Raw genomic sequence first — 22,255 nt, 5'->3', positions numbered from 1 at the left:
TCCTTGAAGGCAACCCTACTGCATACGTATCACATCCACCAAGCAACTCAACATGTATACCCGCAGCTAGAACTGTCTTTCAAAAAAGCTGACACGTGATAAGACACCTGTGAAAGATTACACTAACAAAATGAATTTTCCCAAAGGCCCAGAGGATGTGGACTTCAGGATTCTTTTCGTTTAATCTTTCAAGTCTAGGCATCTTTCACATTTTACTGAACACAGTAACCACACCACTCACTATTTCAAAGACCTTTTGATCTTTTCACAAACAATTCTCTTTGCCCTGCTCTTTTCCTCCCCTCCTCCCGCCCCCACCTCCACCCCTCTTCTTCCCCTCCTTTCTCATCCTCTAACATTCCCCCTCTTTCTCTTTCTAGCTAAGTAGACCATGTGTCAGGAGAAAAGACGTGGCAGTGCTCTTCCAGATACATTTGTAGAATACCTTTGGTTGACCAGCTTGATCAAACTGGAACTGTCCCTGCTGTCAACAGGCTTACAGTTTGGGCAGAGAAACTCTCCAGATGAGCCATACCTCTGGAGCATAGCTTCACATTCATCATCACTACTGTCAGGATCTGGCAGGTTGACACAGTCAAAATGATACCATTCACTGCAGGAATCACAAGCTATCATGGCCCTATCCTTATCATAAGGTTTTCGGCAAATGCAGTACAGGACTGTTCTTGATCGCAAATCCTGGAAAAGACGAGACAATTAAGTCAGACAAGGTTGAAATATGATCTGCAGCAGATTGAACGGGTATGTACCAGTACAGTTGCAAATAGCCAATGATTACCGCAATCTCTTTACTCAAAGCAACAGGAAGCCTTTCACCTTCAACAATCAGCTCAAGAACATCTTCCAAGGGCATAAGCCCATTGTCTTCGATGGCCTGAGAGTAAGAACACAGTCACCATAACAAATGTTCAAATTTTACTAGGCATATTAGACTAGAATGCAAATGAGAGAGAAATCAAAGGTTGTGAGCCTGGGTTTGCTACCTTGTTTGCCTCATTGACCCATTCCGAAGCCATAGCTTCCCATGATTCCAATTCTTTCAACAGACAGTCATGTGAAAGGCAAGGTATGGCAAGACCCTATATTCATGAAAGTGTAACTCAATACACACAGAAAAAACCAACTATTGATAGTAACAACCATGCCGTATCAGAATATATCCAACAGATGGAGAAGTATTCAGTTAGTTATCAATAATAGTGCAAGGAAGTGATAAGATAAATGCTATCATTATTATCTATGTTGAACCATCAAGAATTTTCTTTGCCTGACCTCTTCTAAGATACGGCAGACAGTTCGATAAGATGGCTTGATTGCACTCTCCATTATACTTCGAGCATGCATTCGCCATGCATTTACAGAAAGTGCCAAAGCCAATTTGGAATTTCCATCTCCTTGAACTTCCATAGTTCCTGCTATCTGTCCATTCCACAGTTTTATGCATTTGAGACAAACAATGGAAGTCATGCTCTCTCAAATACTCTACCAAAGTGGTAATACCTTCAATGCAGATAGCAAGGATGAAGAGGAGTAAGTCTCATTTGAATGTGGACGCAAAACTGGTTCAATTATTTCATGCAAACAAGTATGCCATGCTTGCACTCTTCGTACTATCCCTTGTAGCAGCTGTATTTCTTCCATTCTGCATTGAAAATTTGTCAAGGTACTCTGGAAGAAAACTTCTAAATAGCCAGTTCAAAGTCTAAACAACTGTGCATGTGGAATGTCTAGACTAATGTGCAAGTGGAAGTATGTGTAGAATTGCACATGTACAGACGAGGCCCATGTGCAAATTTGCAAGTGAACTAAGCTACAAACAATTTGTACTGTGTAGAATGTTTTGTGCAACTAATATGTTTCATTCAAAAGTAAGAAGTCTCCCAGTTCCTATATTTATGCTTTTAATAAATCTACTCCACTTTGCATATATTTCATCTCTGTAATGACTACTCCACCTTGCATATTTACTTCACTGTCTCCTTTCCCCTTAAAAAGTAGAAACATCTTGAACAATAAAAGCAGCACCTAATATTAATGCCTTTTCCAGCCTCCAAGAGATCTTGTAGAGCACCAACAGTTGGCCTTTTGGTTATACAAATCTGTGATCAGCAGTGTAATCAATCTATCAGACTTGGTAAAGTGGAGACTTCACCTAATAAAACTCTGAATCAGCCCTTTCCATCTGCCATTAATAGTGCATACCTTCTATCAACATCAAAAAACAACCAGAAATAGCAAGATTATTTAGATACCTTTGATAGAATGCCTTCGTCCAGCCACAATATCCCTGCTGTAAAGGCATTGCAAAACGAGCAGACAAACTGTTTCTGACTCCTTTCTTGTGAGTTATCGAATCCCAGACACAGGCCATGGTAGCTGTCCAAGAAACGACTTAATCGCAGGTCTTGCTAATCCATCAACAAGAAAAGTATAACGGAATAATCAAGCCCATGATTTACCTGTCCTTGCAGTTATCACATTTGAGACAGCTCAAACTTGCAGCATCCACATGTTTTCTACATAAACGACAAACTTTCTCCTTCTGTTCAGATGCTTTGCTATGCAACTGCTGTAAAGCACAGTCCACAGACATTCGAACCTGGGAAGATAAAGGGGCATGATTTCAAAGATCAAATAGAGCAGTCTGTACCTGTCAGCTCTAGTTTTCTCACACATAACAGATATGCAGTCATGCACAGCCACGTGCACACATACTGTTTCATGAAACCACTTTAATAGTGAGTGTACTGGGTGGTTGGGCAAGGTTTGTGTGCATATGCGAATAGATTAAAACCCAACAATCAGTAACAACAGTATAGCAGATCTATATGACAACTACAAATATATTAGACCTAGAAAATTGTCGTCTTAGACCTACATAACAATAACTTATAACATTATGCAATAAGAACATAAAAAAGATCAGAAAATATCACAACACAAACTATGCTAACTGGTATAATCAATCTTAGACCTAGATACTTATAACATTATGCAGTAAGAACAGAAATAAAATCAGAATATCACAATACAACCTATGCCAACTAGTATAATCCTGGGAGTTAGGATCATCTTCTTAGCCCTGCCTTTGAGAACTTGTTTAAAATAAGGCCAAAGAACTGACATTCTATCACTTTTCTGGAGGTTAAGGGAAGATTCGGCCATAGTGAAAGCCAGTAGCAAAGATAAAGCCAATGTAAGAATGTAAGACAATAGTAGTCAAAGTAACCTTATCTGTGTGTCACACACCACTCTGCAAAGGGACAAGGAAAAGAGACTTTCCTGCTATTATGGAAATTTTGATGTAAGCTTTGCCAATGGTAAATTGCAAAATTGTTGGTGGAGGCTTTGTCATTGCATAGGGTGCTGCAGCAAGGTATAAAAGATGTAGGGCAGACTATGATATATATCCATTGTCTCCATTGAAATTGCTCAGACTCAGTCACTGGTCCATCATTGGACTGTGCAACTCAAACACAGATTTCCTAGCAAGTATGCTGGCAAATACATTTCACTGTTTTGGCAAATTCCCTTTTCATTGCTCAAACTTCTCTTAGCTCTTTGCATGAACCAAATTCTAGCCTCCGACATCTATGGAAATTATAGATAGCACAAACCATCCCAGTTTTGGTTATTCATATTTTCATCCTTACTCTGCGTTTTCCCAATCTTTGTGATACATTCTTTGAAACAGGCCTTTGGTGAACCTAAGGGCAGTGAAGTTCAAATTGCAAGCATTGAGCTGTTATATCCCACAAGCAGTAAATAGATTGGGCTATGAAAAATTGAAGGCAAATCTTGACTTTCAGAAATTATCCAGGTGGCCTCTCCATGTCAGGTTCTAGATTGTGCAGTTAGGACTCCCTCCCTTGATGGTAATGTCAACAATCAAAATCCATTCCTTTTTCTTGGCCACCTTAGAGACTTCAAGTCTAACCACAAGCATATGAGGACACTGAAACTCTTCATAACAGAGAAAGGATGCTCTTCCAACATACATAGAGCACTCAATATATGTAAACATGCTTTGGCCAAGAAATCTATATGTCTTATCATACAGTTTTGAGCTAAACCAACTTCTATCCGTCATGCTAACTGCTTTATGTAATAAAACTGCAGTCCTTACTTGCAAAGAGATAAAGGGGTGTCCATCTAGTATATTAGTACTTATCTAAGATTGGGCTGCTTTTGTTTGACTCAACGTTGTCAAGCTAAAAAAGGTGTATTACAACATTGAACCTTCATTATCTCATAGCTAGGTCATTTGCATCCCTTGCATCCTCAGTCTTCCCCCTCCAATTGCTGCCATCTTCTTCAATTGGCTGCTGCCCTCCATCTCCAACTACTGCCATGGACATCCTACAGCTTCCCTTCATCATCCAGTGGACTACATTTGTTCCCAGTCCTGCTGAAGCCATCAATTTGCTACTGTTGGAACCGCCCATCTGCTGCCAGCTTGATATGGTGGGAGTTTTCATGCTACTGTACCTGTATTTTCTGCACCCATCTCCTCCAATAGCTGCCGGCCAATCTGCCTTCGTGTCTCTGGCTTGTCTGGCCCTTGTCATCATCAACACTAGCTGGTGTTCTTGCATTTCCAACTGATGCCTTACTGCTGATCATCATGTACAGCAGGTCGTTTTGAAGTTTTCAGCACTTTTCTACATCCTCCTCTACTACAATTGGTGGTTATTGCACTCAGATCTATCTCCGGTGCACGACACACATCAATATCTCCCTCAACCCACTCCCACGAGAGTCATTGGCTATTGGACTGCTTTGTTCTTAAGGATTGTGTACATTCACTCATTACATTCAACATTCATTCATTCATCAGATTCTACTCTTTTGCATTTTTCTTTTTTGTCTCAATTATTGTGTTTTAGTCATGTTGGTAGATTCTATTATTTCTCAGTGCAAACCCTAGCATATCTCCACACATCCGCAAGACATGCATCACTTGCTTTAGAGTTGCCCTCTTCTTCATTGGAAACATACAACTCAAGAGAGATTTCCTAACACAATCTTGAGAAACATTTTCCACTCTTTGGTGGCAGATTTTCAACTTAAGACTCAAGACTTCTCTTTTGTTTTGCATGGGCCAGATTTCAGGTCCTCCCAGCTTCCTATGCTTTCTACAATTGCTACTAATCCTCTATTGTCCCAACTTGATATCCCGCAGCATTTGACCAATTGCATGGTTTAGCAACTTCCACATGGATCAAATCAAGAAGAGGATCTCTATCGCATCATGCATAATGATGTGCACTAGAAACCTTTGCATTGGCTCAAAGTTGTAGATTAGTTTTAGAAATCTGAACTGCTTTACACGAATGTGAAGGAATGACATCGACTCGAATGGCCGAGAGAGATTCTTGATTCACATGTCATCTACAAAAATTTGGGCTTCCTATGCAATGAGCCTTAGATAACCAACCATGCCAATGTTGGTTGGTGGAGCATACCAATAAAAGACCAGCAATTAGAACTCCATGCGGGAGGAGGAGACGGAGGGAGGGAGACTAAAAGAAGAAAGAAAGATATATTAACGCCTTTTGAAGCCGAAATCAGCCTTCAAGACAAAACCATGTACAATGTTGATTGTCACTAGATATCGAAGTGTGACGTGCTAAAGGATGATCAGTGATATACAATGAAAAGAAGCTAAGGTGATGTACAAGACAAAATAATGCCCATGTAGGGATACAATAGGAGGATGACACAATACATGTCCAGCTATGTAGATGAATAATACACAGATATCTTGTTCCACCGAGTCAAGATCGGTGGGTTGAGTATGTCATACATCCCTGATAAAGTAGTGCAAGGTAACATCTCGACTCATCCCTTAGATCTATCAAGTGCTACTCATGTCATTGGCGGATCTTCCTCATCTCTCCCTAGTGTAGTGTCCACATCTGGTACCCTTGTATTAATGATCAGCATGCTGCTCTGATCTCGTCAGCTCTTTAGACTATCACCCCTCTCTATGTAGGTGTTGTGTGTGTGGTCACTGTCTAGAAGAAATTGGTAAGTTGCCATCGACGTCCCGCTCTCTATATAGTGTCTACTTGTAGTAAGGATATGCGGAGCCTTTGAATCTCGATTAAGAACTGGCCCAAGCGACACTGGTCCGGGGAATCCATGCTAGCTGAGGGAGGTCTCTCCTCCAAATAGCATAAAGTATCCAACTCAGATTGTGCTATAGACTCTACATCTACAAATGTAGTGCTCCACCTCCTCCTAGCATAGTTTGCAAATCTGCTCAGCTTTGGGAATATGAGCTGCCCTCTCAATCTCAATCTCAAGCTAGTTAATGAGTGTTAGGTTAGGGTTCAACAAGCGCGCACACTCACAATTAACAAGTGAACAACAAGAGAGAGGAGAGTGTTGGAAGGTCACATCCACTATGTGAGAATGATATCAAAGTACAATCCCTAAGGTACTAAGTACCACATTCAATGACGAGTGTTCGCAAGGGGGAAAAAACCCTTCTCCAGTCAAAAGGTAAAAAGTGCCCGTGGATAAGGGAGCATTCACACCAAAACTTAGGAGAAACACGATAAGTGTAACAAACCCCTCTCAAGTGAATGATGTGAACATATACAAGGAAAAGGTAGATCAATTCCCAAATGGTATCAAGCCTAGAGCCTTGCAAAAGGCTTCAAACTTCTCTTTAGAGAGAGCTTTCGTAAACACATCTACCAAGTTGTCCTATGTAGGGACATAAACCAAGTCAATCTCCCCTACATGAAACCTTTCTCTAACATAACGATAATGCACCTCAATGTGCTTAGTGCAAGCATCAAAACAAATACCATGGCACTCTGACTCTCAATATAGATAGGAGTGGGTGACTATTGTTCCATACTAAGATTGACCAAAAGGCATCTGAGCCATACACATTCCAATGTAGCTATAAATGCTACCCTATATTCAGCTTCACAAGAAATGGATGAACCACCAAGCATTAAACAATTACCACTAGTGGACACCCTCATGTCAAAACAACCAACCCAATTACTGTCTGTGAATGCATGCAAGTAAAGAGTAGTGCCTTTAGGATAAAAAAGGCCCAATGTTTGAGTGCCTTTGAGATAACAAAAGACATGTTTAATTGCTTACCAATGTATGCTACCAAGCTGTGCATAAAGCATGCCAACTAAGAGACCCCAACTAAATATCCAACCGTGTGTTACATAAATACGATAAACAGCCAACAGCCTGCTGATAAAGAGAAGCATCAAATGATTCTCCTGCATACTCAAGTGTAAACCTGTGACATGTCTCAATGAGAGTAGAGAAGGCTTGCAATCTTGTATTTGAAAATGCTCAAGAAGCTATCCAATGTACTTGGACTATTGCAAAATAATGCCCCCGTCAATTGCAGTAAATTGTATGCCAAGATAATAGTGCAAGTGCATGCTGCAATTCAGCTTTTTAAGGCTGAAATATGTTTCATGAGGTCTAATCAATAGCATGTCATCCACATAAAGAATGAGAATAAATAGGCTATCCCCATCTTTGCAAACATGAAGTGTGCTTTCAATGCATGAATTACTAAAACCAAGAGCAATCAAGTATGCATATATCTTTTCATACCATGCCCTAGGTGCTTGCTTTAAACCATAGAGGGCCTTATGCAAACGGCACACTTTGCCTTCTCACCCTTTCTAAACAAAGCCAGGAGGTTGAGCAACATAAAACTCCTCATGAAGATCACCATTCAAAAAAGATGTCTTCACATCCAACTGATGCACATGCCAATCATAATGAGCAACCAAAACAATGACACTACGAATGGTGGTCATACATGAAGTGGGAGCAAACATCTCATCATAGTCAATCTTGTGCTGTTGGGCATACCCTTTGACAATAAGTCATGCCTTGTAGCGATCAATGCTACCATCAGATCTGCGTTTTAATTTATAAACCCACTTTGTGCCTATAGCACGCTTACCAACATGCAAGTCACATACCTCCCATGTGCCATTTTTATGAATAGAGTTTATCTCTAATTGCATAGCTGCCACAAAATGTTCATTTTGTAGAGCATTATGTAAAGAAACAAGTTCCTCATTGCATGCAATAGCTATGAGTGCCTACGCAACCAAGTTACCCTATGCATGGCAGCTAGCTGCTCTAGTTCTACCAAGAAGTGGAACGGACAATTTGTTGTCCCATAATGTATTTAACAACCATCTCGGGATTGTTTTAGCTTCCCAAACAGCAACCCTCTCATCGGCCACTTCATAATCAGCAATGCCTTGATCAATGGGCTGAAAATCAGGCTACTATTCAACATGTGTTTGATGTTGTAAATCCTCAATAGGTTGCTGAAATTGACCAAAATCGGTGCACTAGCTGAAATAAAGGCAACACACTGTCAAACATGTCCATAGGCCCTACATTGGGCTGATTTTTGCAATCCACAAAGGCTGACCAACATGTTCAACGAATACCAGATCTTTGCTAACAAAAATCTTCTTGGTGGAGGGTTGGTACAAGCGATACCCTTTACTTTATGTACTATAACCACTCAAAATGCATTTGGCACCCTTGTCTTGCAATTAATGTCTCCGTGGCTATTGCACCAAAGCATATGCCAAATAACCAAAGATACGAATATATGACACCACTAGTTTCTGGTCATTCCAAGCCTCATAAGACATACATTCAGCCAATGCTTTAGTTGGGCTACGATTCAACACATACACTGCACAAGTGATAGCATCAAGCCAAAACTTTGGGGGCAACTTATTGTGTGACAGCATATAACGTGCCGCTTCTATCAAAGTGTGATTTTTCTTTCAACCACAGCGTTTTGTTGAGGTGTGTAAGGTGTAGTTCACTAATGGATAAATGCCCCTTTCAACCAAAAAAGAGTTTAGCTCCCATGACATATATTTCCACCCCCCCCCCCCCTCAATCCCCTTTCAACCATGACACATAATCCCCCTCGATCGGTGCATAATGTAATCAGCTTGCATCCACTACCATTTCAACCAAGATCAAGGAGGTTTTAAGGCATGCAAACACTTCTGATTTGTGCCTCAAAGCATATGCCCAAAATGACAAGTGATGTTATCGACGAAGGTAACAAAGTACAAGTATCCTTCAATGGATTTGACACGCATAGGCCCACAAACATCACTATGCACAAGCTGTAATTTCTGATCAGCATGCATAGATCCACCTTTGGGAAACCAAGTATGATGCATTTTGGCAAGTACACAACTTTGACATACATTGTCAGTAGGTGCTTTTAACATAGGGAGATCAAGCACCATATTTTTGCTTTTTAGATAAAGCAAACTGCCATAATTAAGATGACCAAACCGAGCATGCCATAACTCAGTGTCATCCACAATGGTGACATTAACTTGTAATGCATCCTCTTAGGCTCTCCTATTATATAAATCAAGCTTACCAAATCCATTGTACTATGTACCAATGACAATGAGGGTATCCCCATCACTACAGTCATAAGACACTGCATTGATCCATGTGGAATTTAGCCAAAAAACTAACACATACAATGTCTAAAACTGAAAGCAAAATTTTCTTTATGATAGCATATACAAGACATTTTCAAGCATGATAGTTTTCCAATCCACTGCAACAATGGAAATCTGACCAATGCCTTGAATTGCATATGAAGCATGGTTTGCACATACAACAGATATCCCCTTTTGTACATTTACATATGATACAAATAAGTCACGAAAGAACGTTATGTACTTGGAAGCTCTATTGTCAAAATACCATGTGTTGCAATTTTCGGCCACTAAAAGACCATACTCATGTGAAGAAGGATCATACAAACAATGCACAACAAAAAAGCATAAGACTTATCAATGTCCAAGCTTGCCAAATGTACGTTTGCATCCTTTGCATTTGCTGAATTTTCAACAACACTCAAGTCTGATTGTTTCTTCTTTTCACTTGCCATCCTCTTTTTACATTCCTCAATAATATGCCCCCCTTTTTTTTCCAATAATTGCATCTATTTTCCTTAGCACTATCACCCTTGGTGCTTGAAGAGTCCATAGGAAAAGCTGCTTTGCCTTTACCCTTTGAGTTTAAGGGCTGCCATGACTTCCCTTTGTTTTAATGGTTGGCTGCAAATGCTTGATTCTCCATACTTATATTAGAGCAATTCACCCTTGATTGCTCTTCTTGTGATAACAATGATACCATCACATCAAATGTGCATGCATTGGCATCTCCTTTTGCAAGTAACCGAAGTGCAATGGCAAAACTATCAATAAGTATCAGGTAGACCAACCAAGACTCTAGATATAAGAAAAGAATCAAGAATTATTTCATCAATATTAGCAAGCTGCTCCGTAATGTCCTTGACACATGTAATATATGATGCATCGACAGAATCACCCTCTGTCATGTGCTCCATCTCAAGCTACTTACGCAAATAGGCAATGTGAGCCTCATTGCGCGCCTAATACAATGAAGCAAGCTTATCCCAAGCATTTTTTGCTATTGTGCACCATCAAATAAGCAAGATGGCCTGTCTCATGCACAAAAGTGCGATCAAAGTATAAACTTGGGCATCACACCCATCCAATCTCAACTAATCTAATGTGGGAGGTGCAGGAGGAGGTGGAGCGGAAGAGCCACTGCTCATGGTGGATGAGCTAGAAGAACCTATAGCATTTTGTGCAGCCAAGCCTACACGCCTAACTTCTAAACCACATACATAACCCCAAACTTGCTTGGCAACAAGAACACGCTTCATCATGTATGCCCACATGGGATAATTAGTGCCATCCAATTTCTTTGAGTCCCCAAACATGTTGACCAAATCATTTTGCCCTACCATTGCGTGCTGAAATTAGTGGCATTTGGACCAGCAGCTGTCCAAAGGACAAGTGCAAGGACAACACGAAAATTAAGCAAAGAGAAGACCAAAAACTTACAATTTTTTGGAAAGTTGATAGCATCAATGAAGAATTTGCAGCTAAAAGGGCTCCGATGTGCGTGAATGTCAATGTAGAAGGTGTAATTGGCCTCAATGTCAATAAATTTGGGAAAATTTCACCAAAACCCCAAATTTAATTGTTGAAATTTGGTGAAACTTGAGCTCGACTATGAAAAGCCCCAAACTTCGGCGCAAACGATTTTGAAGCGACAAATGCAAAATCCCAAAATCTAGGTGAGTTTTGGGATTTTCAAGCAAAAGCCCCTAAATTCATGAAGAAATTTGGGGAAATTTATGTCGAATGTAAAACCCCAAACTTTGTGCTTAACAAGAGCACTACATGCAAACAGAAGATATTTTATGTGGCTTAATGCTGATTAAGGCTTGGGAAGAGTAATAATTTAATAGTTGACTATCAAGCATGCGGCGCAAGGCTTGCACATGCTGTCAGGACGTAAAATGTGACAGTAGTGATGTGGGGGTACCTATTAGGGCTGTGTTTCAGCGTGCGTGCAATTGTCAGATGTCAGGTAGTAGATTGTGCAAGCTGTCGAGGCCTTAAACAAGGCAAACGTGATGTGGAAATACTTGGCCGGGGAACCAAATCTGGTGGAGAGTTGAATCATGCTACTAGCTGACACACACAGGCTGTCGGGGGCAATGGCGAGATTGTCAATGCTTGGCAGCTGCAAGCATAAGCAACAATGTGTGGGATTGGCCTGGCAACTGCAAGCATGAAGAGTTGACGTGTAGGAAGAGACAATCAATTACAATTTGACGTGGGGATTGACAAGCAAAATAGACTGCAAACAACACGCCAAGTAACCACCTCATATTATGCTTTTGAACTTCCGACCGACACGCCGTTGCTCTTGCCCCCGCCATCACAACCCCTCGAACCCCCCGCTAACTAGTGTTGCGTCCCCCGTCTCTCTCGCCTGCCGCCCACCATCGCGTCGTTTGAGTCCCCGACGGCTCCTGCCATCGCAGCAACAGTCCTTTCCCCCCCCCCCCCCCGACCCTGCAGCTGCCTGTAGTGTCTCCCGCTCGATAGTTTGCCCCACCCTGCGGCCGCCTCTTCGCCTTGCACCCCCGCCCACCCCCAATCGTGCCTGCCCTGCCCGCGCCCACCCTAGGACCACCCGCGCCCGGCTTTTTCTCTCCTGGTCGTCTGCTATTCCCCCCCCCCCTTTTTTTCTTCCCTTACCAATCCCCCGCCTGTTTCCCCCCCCCCCCCCCTTTTTTCTTCCCTTACCAATCCCCCGCCCATTCCCCCCCCCCCTTTTTTCTTCCCTTACCAATCCCCCGCCCATTCCCCCCCCCCCTCCTCGCCATCGACTCTCCCCCCCCCCTAACCTCCAGTTGCTCCCCTTGCAGCAACTCCCCTCCCCCCCCCCCCCCGCCCCCCGGCGGTAGCACAGTAGCGTGTTAGGTAGGTTCCCGACAAGGATGCGCAATGGAAACCTCTAGTCAGACACCGGCGCATTCTGCGAGTGCCCCCCAGTCAAACACCTTGCACATCATCCTCTCTGAGGAACAACTCTCAGCCGTCCGTGCCACAGAGTTGGAGTTGAAAGAAACACCAATCTTCGGTCAGGTCATTGGACACTCCCCATCGAGGGCTCAGCTATGGGATCGGCTCCACTCCACGCTACACATTGGCACAGCGCAGATCATGGAGGCAATCCTCATGGGCCAAGGGATCTTCATGGTTCAACTCACCTCCACGGATGCAGCTCGTGAGTTAGTGGAGAGCTCGCCATATGCCTCCACGAAGGGGGTCATCTACATGGTTCCCTGGTATAGTGGCTTCACAATGGAGACATTCGTGCTCCACAACAGATTTCTCAAACACCCAATCACTACTTTTCCCCAGACTAGCAATAGAGTACCGCCAGTTAGTGGACTTTGGACGGCTCTTCGGCACAGTTCTTCCTGCCTCCTTCGCGGATGCAGTGACAGCAGCAAGAGTCCCGAAGGTACGAGGGGCCGTGGAAGACACAAAGCGTATACCCAAGTTCCTGGAGATTGAGGCAAGAGGGTCACTCCTTTAGGCAGCAAGTCATTGTGATTGGGCAACCAGGACAGTGTCTGCGCTGCCACGACTTTGAACACCAGGCAGCAGATTGCACGCGTTTCGAAGCCAAGGCAACTCCGCCGACAGGCCCGCAGGTGGACGCTAAGAGCTTCACACGGGTCCAAAGACGACAGAGAGGGAGACGGCAAGGAGGGCCGCATCCAACGCCTCAGTCGCAACCTTGACAGCAAGGTGCAGGAGGGCGAGTGATGCCCCCTCGGCAGAGCACTCTGCAGCCCCCCTTGCACGTTCCACCCGGCAGGACCGCAGTCCCCCACAACTACCACCCGCGCCACAAACTACCCCACCTGAGATCCCACTGTCCCCCACACCCACCCTCCCCCACCTCCCAAGCTCCCCCCGTTGACCCTCGCCCACAGCCCCCCCCCCCAACACCAGCCACATACTTCCAACCATCCCACCGTCCCTCGACCCTCTTCCCCCCCCCACCATCTCCCTTGCCGAGCACCCCCCCCTAATCCGCACCCGTTTCAAGTGATACCCCCCAAACCCACTCCCGCTCCTCCCACAGGAGGTGATGAGCCACACACGCCTACATCCTCCTCGCACCATCAGTCTTCCCCCTCCCACACAACCACCAGCTCATCTACCCCCACCGCCCATCACAACTTCCCAAGACAGGCACAAATGTTGCCACAGAAGTTCTTCCGCAGTGGCCCATGGTCCTACCTAAGAGTTGCGAAGCGCAGAGAGTTTCCACTACCTCTAGAGGTGGGGATCTTCGTGGTTCACAAGTCAAGGAGGGGCAAGGTCCATCTACTAGCACCATCGGATGGACCAAACTACTCCTTTTTCTTTCAGTCCTCTCACTTAGGGGATTGGACGATGACACAAATAGAGAAGTTGAAGAGTCAGGTGGTGAACCACATCTCCCAGTGGATGGGAGGAGGAGGACTAGCATTGTTTGCACAGCAGTGGCCTGGTTGCATGATGGACATTAACTGGTGGGTTGGGGCTGGGGTCCCACACTTGAGCCTTATCTTTTGAGCCCCTCCACAGTGGAGGGCTCCGAGGGATGCAATCGAGTGGCCCCTAGCATAGGCGGCCCATTTCTACCAATGTACAAAGTCACGACTCTCAGCATGGCTGATAGATGCATTGACAGTACCACCTGGAGCATCTATCACCCCTATGGTCCGGCCGAGGGCCAACATGGGGGACTGGAGTTCACTGTCCAGACCTACGGTAAAGCGTACTTGCATGCCCCATAGTTTCTCATCCTCATCAGCAGCCTCCACACTGAACAGATGTCTGTTTGGTCAGTCGCAGGTTTCCCCATGAGCCTACACCTTGCATCCTGGAATGTGAATAGTCTCCACTCCAGTGGGGCACGTGGTTCCAGAAAGTTGATTGTTCGACAGGAGATGCAGTCTGCCCTTGCCGGATGGATCGATATTTTACGTCTACAAGAGCACAAGCTCACTCCCTCCCAGGCCTAGCGGATAGGGAAGGTACTCCCGGGCAGCTCACACACTTACTGGGAGCACGCCATAGGTGCCCACGGTAGGAGTGGAGGTGTATACACCTCTATTGGCCCGAGTCTCACCGCCTATGTACAAGACCACGGGACGAGAGTGGCAAGGAGGGTTCTATGGATCATATTGGATATTGGGGAATCGTGCCTTGGAGTCCTCAATGTCTATGCCCCTACGGAGGTTAGGGCACGCAGCAGGTTCTGGGTGGAGATCGCGGATGGACTCTCAGAGGTGTAATCCTGGATTGTTGGGAGGAGACTTCAACAACCTAGAGGCTTTGGAGGACCAGCAGGGCAAAGGCAGAAACTACCAGGGCATGGCCAGGAAGGAGCAGGAGGCATGGGAGGTATTTCTATTGGCAGTAGGTGCACGAGATGACTGGAGAGACCCTGCCTTCCACAGGAGGGAGAGATCGTTGGACTTCTCTTAGGGATACAGGCAGCTAGGTGGAGTCCTGCTGGAGCAATTGGACAAGTTTTATATGGGAGAGTGGAGAGGCTCTCGTGGAGGCCAGATTGGGCAGTTGACGGGCACCACGTTGTCCGATCATTGCCCGGTTCTCCTGACACTAGATCCCCATGCATCTGCCCTAAACACTCAATCCTGTCGGATCCCTGACTCGATCTATAGGAGGGAGGAGGTGACGAGACAGATAGAGCAGCTTTGGACTAGGGACTGGGGCAGGAGGGACCGGATCGCAGAGAAGGTTGCAGAGGTCCCAGTCGAGTCGAGCAGAATCTGCCAAGAGGCAACCATACAGACCAGGCAGCAGAGCTGGGAGGAGGGGAGAGCACTCCGGCGGGACCTTGCAGCCACACAGAGTTTACTACAAGTGGCACCAAGGGATCCCACCCTCCACGCACAAGAGGTGCGAGCGCAAGCAGCCATTGCTGGCCTAGAGGACATACACTCAGAGTTCTCTTTCCGCACCTCAACAACTTTTTGGGCACAGAAGGGGGACAAAATGTGCAGGGAGTTTTTCCAAGTGCACCGGCCTCACACCTCAGGAGAGGAAATACGCAACCTTCGAGATCAGTATGGGAGGACTCATTCTAGCTCAGACGAGGTGATGGAGATTGCCACTGACTACTACAGACGCCTTTTCCAGTAGGAGATAGCCTCAGCTAGAGGACAGTGATGTAGACAGCAGGTCTGAGATCACATCCCATCCCTCATCACAGAGGAGGTCGGACGCTCCCTCCTAGCCCCCTTCACAGAGAAGGAACTAGAGGAGGCTTTTCATACACAAGACGGGCAGAAATGCCCAGGAGAGGATGGCCTCTCTAAGGCCTTCTTTACTACCTTCTGGGAAGTGGTGAAGGACCCCCTACTGATGGCCTTCCAAGAGATTTTCACTTCAGGACAGATGCCAGGGAGCCTTTCGGCAGGCCTTATCAGTCTTCTCCCCAAAGGGAGAGACCAATTGGAGCTTTCCCAGTGGAGACCGATCACCTTATTGTCAATGGCCTATAAGGCACTGGCAAAGATGATTGGTAGGCGACTACGCCCCGTGCTGCCAGACATCATCCATGACACACAAACATGCTTTGTCCAGGATAGGAGTATCCTAGACAATGTATTCACCTTCTTTGAGGCGACAAGAGTAGGCTCAACACAGTGGGCAGAGACTAGCCATACTACTCTTGGATTTTGATAAAGCTTATGACAGGGTGGGGTGGACTGGGATTTCCTAGAGGGCACCATGGTGAGGTTCGGTTTCCCCTAGGCTTGGATTCGCGGGGTCGCTGCACTTTACAAATCGGCCACCAGCAGGGTTCTCATAGGTGGTAGACGAGGGGAGGAGTTTCGACTGGAGAGATCGGTTCGGCAGGGCTGCCCCCTGGCCCCGTACCTATTTCTACTCTTTGCAGAAGCGATGTCTCACTTTCTCAGGTCCCGTGTGAGCGGATTACGCGGCCTCCGACTTCCAATGAGAGAGGAGACCGAGTTGCTAGACTCAGAGTATGCAAATGATACAGCATTCTACATCGAGGACGATGAGTTGATGCTAGAGAGAGTGAGGATGGCTCTTGAGGTGTTCTGTTCTGCAGCGGGAGCGAAAATCAACTAGCGAAAGTCGGTTGGTTTCCTCACAGACCCGGACTCTAGCACAGAGTGGAGCGTCCACCTAGGATTTAGATGGGTGAGTAGAGGGAAAACCGTCTGGTACCTAGGGTTCTAGGTGGGACTCAACATCACTCCTACCCAGCAGTTTCTTCCAGTCCTTGGTTCTATTCGAAGGAAGCTGACCTACTGAACACGGCTCGCCTCTCACTAGCCGGCCGAGCCCTGGTGGTTAACCAGGTCCTCCTAGCGACGGCCTCGTACATCGCCTTGTGTTGGTGCTTCTCCTCATCCTGTATAGTGCAACTTCACCGCCTAGTGTGGAACTTCCTTTGGTCTGGGTCAGACGGCTCCAGGGATTCCCGGCCCAAGGTGGCATGGGCAACCATCATACGGCATTGGTCAAAGGGAGGGCTTGGGATCATAGACCCAGAGTTTTAGAGTATGGCCCTCTTGGGCAAGTTAGTTGTCCACGGCCTCACACCAAGAGGATAGACCTGGAAGGTTTTATTGCAGGAGGGTCTTCAGGATTGTAGACCGAGGCTTGGTGGTGAGTGGAGGCCATCCCTGAGATGAATCTTCACATCAGCCCAGATCACCCCCTCCCCCCCCCCAAATCACCTTTCCTACGCAGCTTACTTCACATGTGGCAAGGCCTCCATAAGGCCCTAATCGAGAGCCCCCCAGGCTGCCAGGAGGAGATAGACCATCAGCCAGCTCCAGCTAGTCTGTTTAGCATGAGCACTCCATTGTAATCAGTTTTTTTTTTTTAGTAATATAATCAGCCACATTTTATTTGAAAAAAAAAAACACGCCAAGTTCGAGACTTGACAGCAGCTAAGACGTCGGTGGCTCGTAAGCAAAGTGGCGATAGCTGAGAGGTATGGCTCTAATGCCACTATCAAGTTAGGGTTCAACGGGACACACACACTCACACACACACACACACACAGTGAACAGTGAACAGTGAACAACAAGAGAGTGCTAGAAGGTCACATCCACTATGTGAGAATGATATCAAAGTACAATCTCGAAGGTATTAAGTTCCACACCCACTGACAAGTATTCACCAAGGGAAAAAACCCTTCTCCGACTAGAAGGTTAAAAAGTGCCCATGGATAAGGGAGCATTCACACCAAAACTTAGGAGGAACACGATTAGTGTGACAATGAGAGATACCCTGAGCTAGCCAATGGCTACCTACATCTCATGTAGCATGTATACATCTAAGTATCCAAGTCTCTCAATGAAACCGTCTGATGTAGTCCTCATAAAGTGATCCTTGTAGTATGACATCTTCAAGGGAGGTGGCTGCCAGGGTGAAATCCACATATGCTATATGTGCAACTGGAAAGATTGTGTCACATAGCCAAGTTCCTCTCAGAACGGAAGAGGTATCTGAACGGGCAGTCAAGGTCACACTGAAAGGGGGAGGATGTTGGGCAGTTTAAAAGGCGTTCACACCTTTACACACACTAACGCATGTTCACACACAGAGGATGATAAATAACTACCAACTAACTCCCTTTGGCATCCTATAGTTTCTCTTGCAAAATGGCATAGAAGATATTCCAAATTTTGTGTTGTGAGAAACATTGCTTATGCTGTTAGTTATTGGTGTGATGCTTTAAATGAGAACACTCCAACATTTTTTAAGTTTCCCTTTAGCCCAAAAGCGTACTCTTTAGGTGTCTTCATCTTTGAAACTCCAATCCTTTTGATTTTGGGAAACTATTCTAGATTCTGCGATATTTTCCAGCAAGATTCAAGCCATATGATATTTTCTTTTGCTGAGTTGCTTCTAGATACTAAGAACACACTGGCATCCTCACAATTTGGCTACCTTTGAGACCACCATTTTTTATATGTTCACTTAATTCCAAACTTCGTCCTTTTGGTTTTAGCAAATCTTTTTGGCTTTTTGGCTTTTTGGATCTTCAAGCCTTATGAGAATTGCTTTTCCTAGGTGTGCTCCTACACACTGGACACAATGAACACTTTGGCATCTTCACACCTTGGCTAACTTTGAGGCCATTATTTTATATATTCAATTGTTTCCAAACATTTCTTATGCTGATCTCTCTTTGACAACCTTGTCACTAGGTTGCATAGTTCACACACACACACACACACACACACACATATAGAGAGAGAGAGAGAGAGAGATTTCTTGCTCTATCCTATCGGTCTCCAAATTCTAGAACAATGACTGCTCAATGCTTACAGCCAGGCAGTTACCAGCACTTCTAAATCCAACAAGAAATATTTTACCTACCTGCTCTTTTGAGCGAAGCAGTTTTTACATTTTCCCTTGGCCTCTGAAGTAAGCAAGGTTTTTGTAAGCTTTGTATCATATCCTTGTACTTCCTTTTTCTTTCCCAAGGAGTGTGTGCGTGGGGGAAGGGGGGAGAGAGAGAGAGAGAGAGAGAGAGAGATTAACGTCTTCTTCTGGGGCCAAAATCGGCCTGTGAGACAAAATCATGTACAATGTGGATTGTATCACTGGACATCAAAATGTGACGTCCTGGAGTATGATCAGTGATATACAGTAAATGAAGCCAAGGTGCTATATGTGTGTGTGTGTGTGTGTGTGTGTGTGTGTGTGTGTGTGTGTGGAGAGAGAGAGAGAGAGAGAGGAGATCCCTAACGATGAGGGATCTCTTTATTCATGACTGCAATGACACGAGAAGAGTGGTTTGCCACGAAAAAATAACTAAAGAGAGAGCTGACCTTAGAAAGAAGCTCTATCAAAGTGAATGAAATTCCCTCCGACTTGCCCAAAAGTTTGTTGAAACACTTCAATACCCATGCCTCACTTTTCAGTGACTCCTTTTCTAAAAGACCAGCCTCATCACATGCTATGGGATGAGTCTTCCTAATTGCCTGCAAAAAATAATTGAAGATTTGATTGCCATATTTAGATGAAAATATATACATAATCTGCATAAACACGAAGGCATCAGTTTCTCCCAATTTTCTTCTTGTTATGTGAGATTTCAGACAAGCTCTAGAACTCAACTCAAAGCCCAAGTGATCTATGATCAAATATGAGCACACTGGCACCACAGCCCCATTCTCGGTGGGCCTGATGCAGATTCCATCATTTTCCCAAACATGTCTGTACAATGTGAACCTTACACACAAACACATAATGCCCAACAATACCTCACTTCGACTACAAACTTTAATTCCTCACTTAGGTTTTATCTCCATAAAGTCAAACTTCTCATAGTTGTGAGATGCAGAAGAATTAGCTCCCATGCATCCTCATTCTACCTGCTGACTCAATAATCCTAGGCAAACCAAACATATAAAGAGCCTAAGTATGTCCCTATGTCTAGCCTTCTAGATGGAACATCTTAAGATGAGGACTCCACCTGAAAATGGCACAATTCTTCCCAGGAAACAGGTAGATTTGGAGGGAACAAATACTGTGATATCTTTTTCAGCCATGATCTGAAAAAAAAAAAGAAAACTTTCAATTGGAGATATGTTATTAAGTACAATAAAGGACTGAGCATATGCAAGCAGACTTTACCTGTGAGACATTAGCAGTTGTTGCAAGTACGTGACATCTTTAGAGAGATTTATTTTCATAGCCTTCATTTATTCCAAAAATCTCGAGATTAGTTAAACACACACTAATGTTTATCAAATAGACGTATCACAGCTCAGAAAATGCTTAAAGTGAGCACCTTCGCTTGACTTATTAAGCTTTCAAGATCTTGCACAGTGCATCTCAGAGAGGATCCATTCAACTCCAGGGCACTTCGCACCTGCATTGACCATTCCTTTCCTTTTTGGAGAACATCACGAAGCAGTTCTAGCTGGCCAACATAGTTCCCAAATGCAGTTGCCTCTTGAACAAGACAATCCAGCTCCTATAGCAAACAAAATGGCAACAATTTGGCACATTTCCACTAGGATTGGGAGTTGATTCTGTACAATAGACAAACAACTTACAATACCTGAATAGTGGGATATTCTAGAAGTCTCTGAGCCACCTTAAGATGCCATTCCATTGCTGTGACCAGGACTTTCAACTCTGCTATCTCTGGAAGTTCAAATCTAAAAAAAATTTCCCCATTAACAACATTCCTAAGATCAGTCATCAGGTCCTTGGATTTCATAATCATGGTTGACTTCTCCTCCAGTGATAGATCTGTATTGTTGATGTGTGATTCCTGAAGGACACCTTTTGCTGAGTTTATCAAAGCCATTGCCTTATTCCTCCATGCCTTAACATCAGCTAGAACAGCACAAAGGTGATCTCTTTCGGGTAAATGAATTTTCAGGCTGCATGACTGACCTATCAAATCCTGGGCATCAAAGAAAGGATCACAACTGGAATGGTTAGCTGACAAAAACAATGTCAAAGGACCCATATTCCTTTACAGACAGTCTGATAACTGATGTGGATAATAACCTGTAGAATTTCAAGCTTGAGGATACCGTTGGTGTGTTGACTCTGATCTAGGAAAGGCTGAGCATGATGGAGGAACAACTCTGCTTGCATAATACTAGCATTAATTCCAACCCAACCAGAAAGAGAGGCATATATTTCACTGGAATCCCTGACAAGGTAACCGGATCATACATATAAGTTCATTATGCATCAGCAAGTCATATGCACAAACAAAGGGTAAATGTAAAGCCAAACATGACATTAAAGAACGAGCTTAAAAGCAGACCTGCGAAGGCTTCTATACTCATCTAGAGAACCTCCATTCAGCAGGATTTTGGAGGCTCTCTCCTCCCATGCTGCTGCAGCTTCAGCTACTTGAGAGAGTTTTAGATACAGCTTCTCATCTTGCAAAGATAACCTGCGACCACAAAGAATGGTCTTAACAAATTATCACTTATGTCAAAGAAAAATCTGTGAATAATGCACCACCTAGCAGCAATATTAATAAGACCTTTCTGTCCTTGTGCACACTGTGATGATTGAAAGTTCATAAAGAATCATCAATACTAAGACTCAACTACAATATGCAACGATCCAACTCAGCAATAACTAACTGTGTGAATTTTATTCAATTGTCAAAATACACTAATTAGGATTATCTAATAATGCATTTGATAACTCACTCAGTTGCCTCCTCCAGCATGTCCATCAGCTCCTTACATGTTGATTGGTGATCTAGCATCTGTGCCAAGAGCAGCATGGAATGAAATTTATATCAAAAGACTTAAGAGTTGGTCCCAAAAAAAGTAGCTCAGGGAAGCTACGAAAACAACCAATCTTTTCAGATAAGCTAACAACCTATGCCACTTAAGCCAAGAGACACTTAAACTGCACAGTTTGGCATTGTCAGCTCAGATGATTGGGGCTAGTCCTGTCAAGGTGATCTACTATTACATGGCTTCATGGTACAAGACATCAATTCTTCTTGTCACAAGTTTAATCACTAAAATGTGACTATGACTTCACCCAACTTGGGGTGGTTTCAGCTGGAAACACTACACTTGAGGTGCTTCAGACCTACACTCATTCCATGATGATTGAAGCACATCTGTAATGGCATCTGTTTTTTATTGAAAGTGGGGAGAGCATATTTCTGCAGCTTTTTTCATGGTCACTCTGGATGGCCCTCTGCTAGTCCTATGTGAGATTACAGGAGCAGAGGGAGCCCTGAAAATTTGCAAGTATCCCTGTCT

The 22,255-nt window shown here is 44.4% G+C and overlaps 1 protein-coding gene across 3 annotated transcripts in view; it reads right to left on the bottom strand.

Moving 5' to 3' along the window:
* Positions 1–22,255, bottom strand: part of LOC148038853 (transcription factor jumonji (jmjC) domain-containing protein) — a 36,429-nt gene that overhangs the window by 1,438 nt on the left and 12,736 nt on the right. For all 3 annotated transcript variants that reach the window (XM_087674744.1, XM_087674743.1, XM_087674745.1), the window contains exons 18-33: positions 21,686–21,744; positions 21,289–21,420; positions 21,024–21,171; positions 20,566–20,916; positions 20,293–20,478; positions 20,136–20,197; positions 19,975–20,053; positions 19,328–19,480; positions 2,481–2,620; positions 2,274–2,397; positions 2,047–2,120; positions 1,522–1,663; positions 1,294–1,440; positions 1,005–1,100; positions 800–895; positions 446–699 (exon numbers count right to left, since the gene is read on the bottom strand). In XM_087674744.1, the coding sequence (XP_087530870.1) occupies positions 446–699; positions 800–895; positions 1,005–1,100; positions 1,294–1,440; positions 1,522–1,663; positions 2,047–2,120; positions 2,274–2,397; positions 2,481–2,620; positions 19,328–19,480; positions 19,975–20,053; positions 20,136–20,197; positions 20,293–20,478; positions 20,566–20,916; positions 21,024–21,171; positions 21,289–21,420; positions 21,686–21,744 (2,243 nt within the window). The remainder of the gene's footprint in view (positions 1–445; positions 700–799; positions 896–1,004; positions 1,101–1,293; positions 1,441–1,521; positions 1,664–2,046; positions 2,121–2,273; positions 2,398–2,480; positions 2,621–19,327; positions 19,481–19,974; positions 20,054–20,135; positions 20,198–20,292; positions 20,479–20,565; positions 20,917–21,023; positions 21,172–21,288; positions 21,421–21,685; positions 21,745–22,255) is intronic.

This window comes from Lygodium microphyllum, chromosome 3 (genome assembly GCF_053477565.2).
Source record: "Lygodium microphyllum isolate KBCC chromosome 3, Lygodium_microphyllum_v1.1.10, whole genome shotgun sequence".
In the NCBI taxonomy this organism is placed as follows: domain Eukaryota; kingdom Viridiplantae; phylum Streptophyta; class Polypodiopsida; order Schizaeales; family Lygodiaceae; genus Lygodium; species Lygodium microphyllum.
The sequence above is the reverse complement of the archived record's forward strand: the minus strand, read 5'-3'. Positions and strand labels throughout refer to the sequence as shown.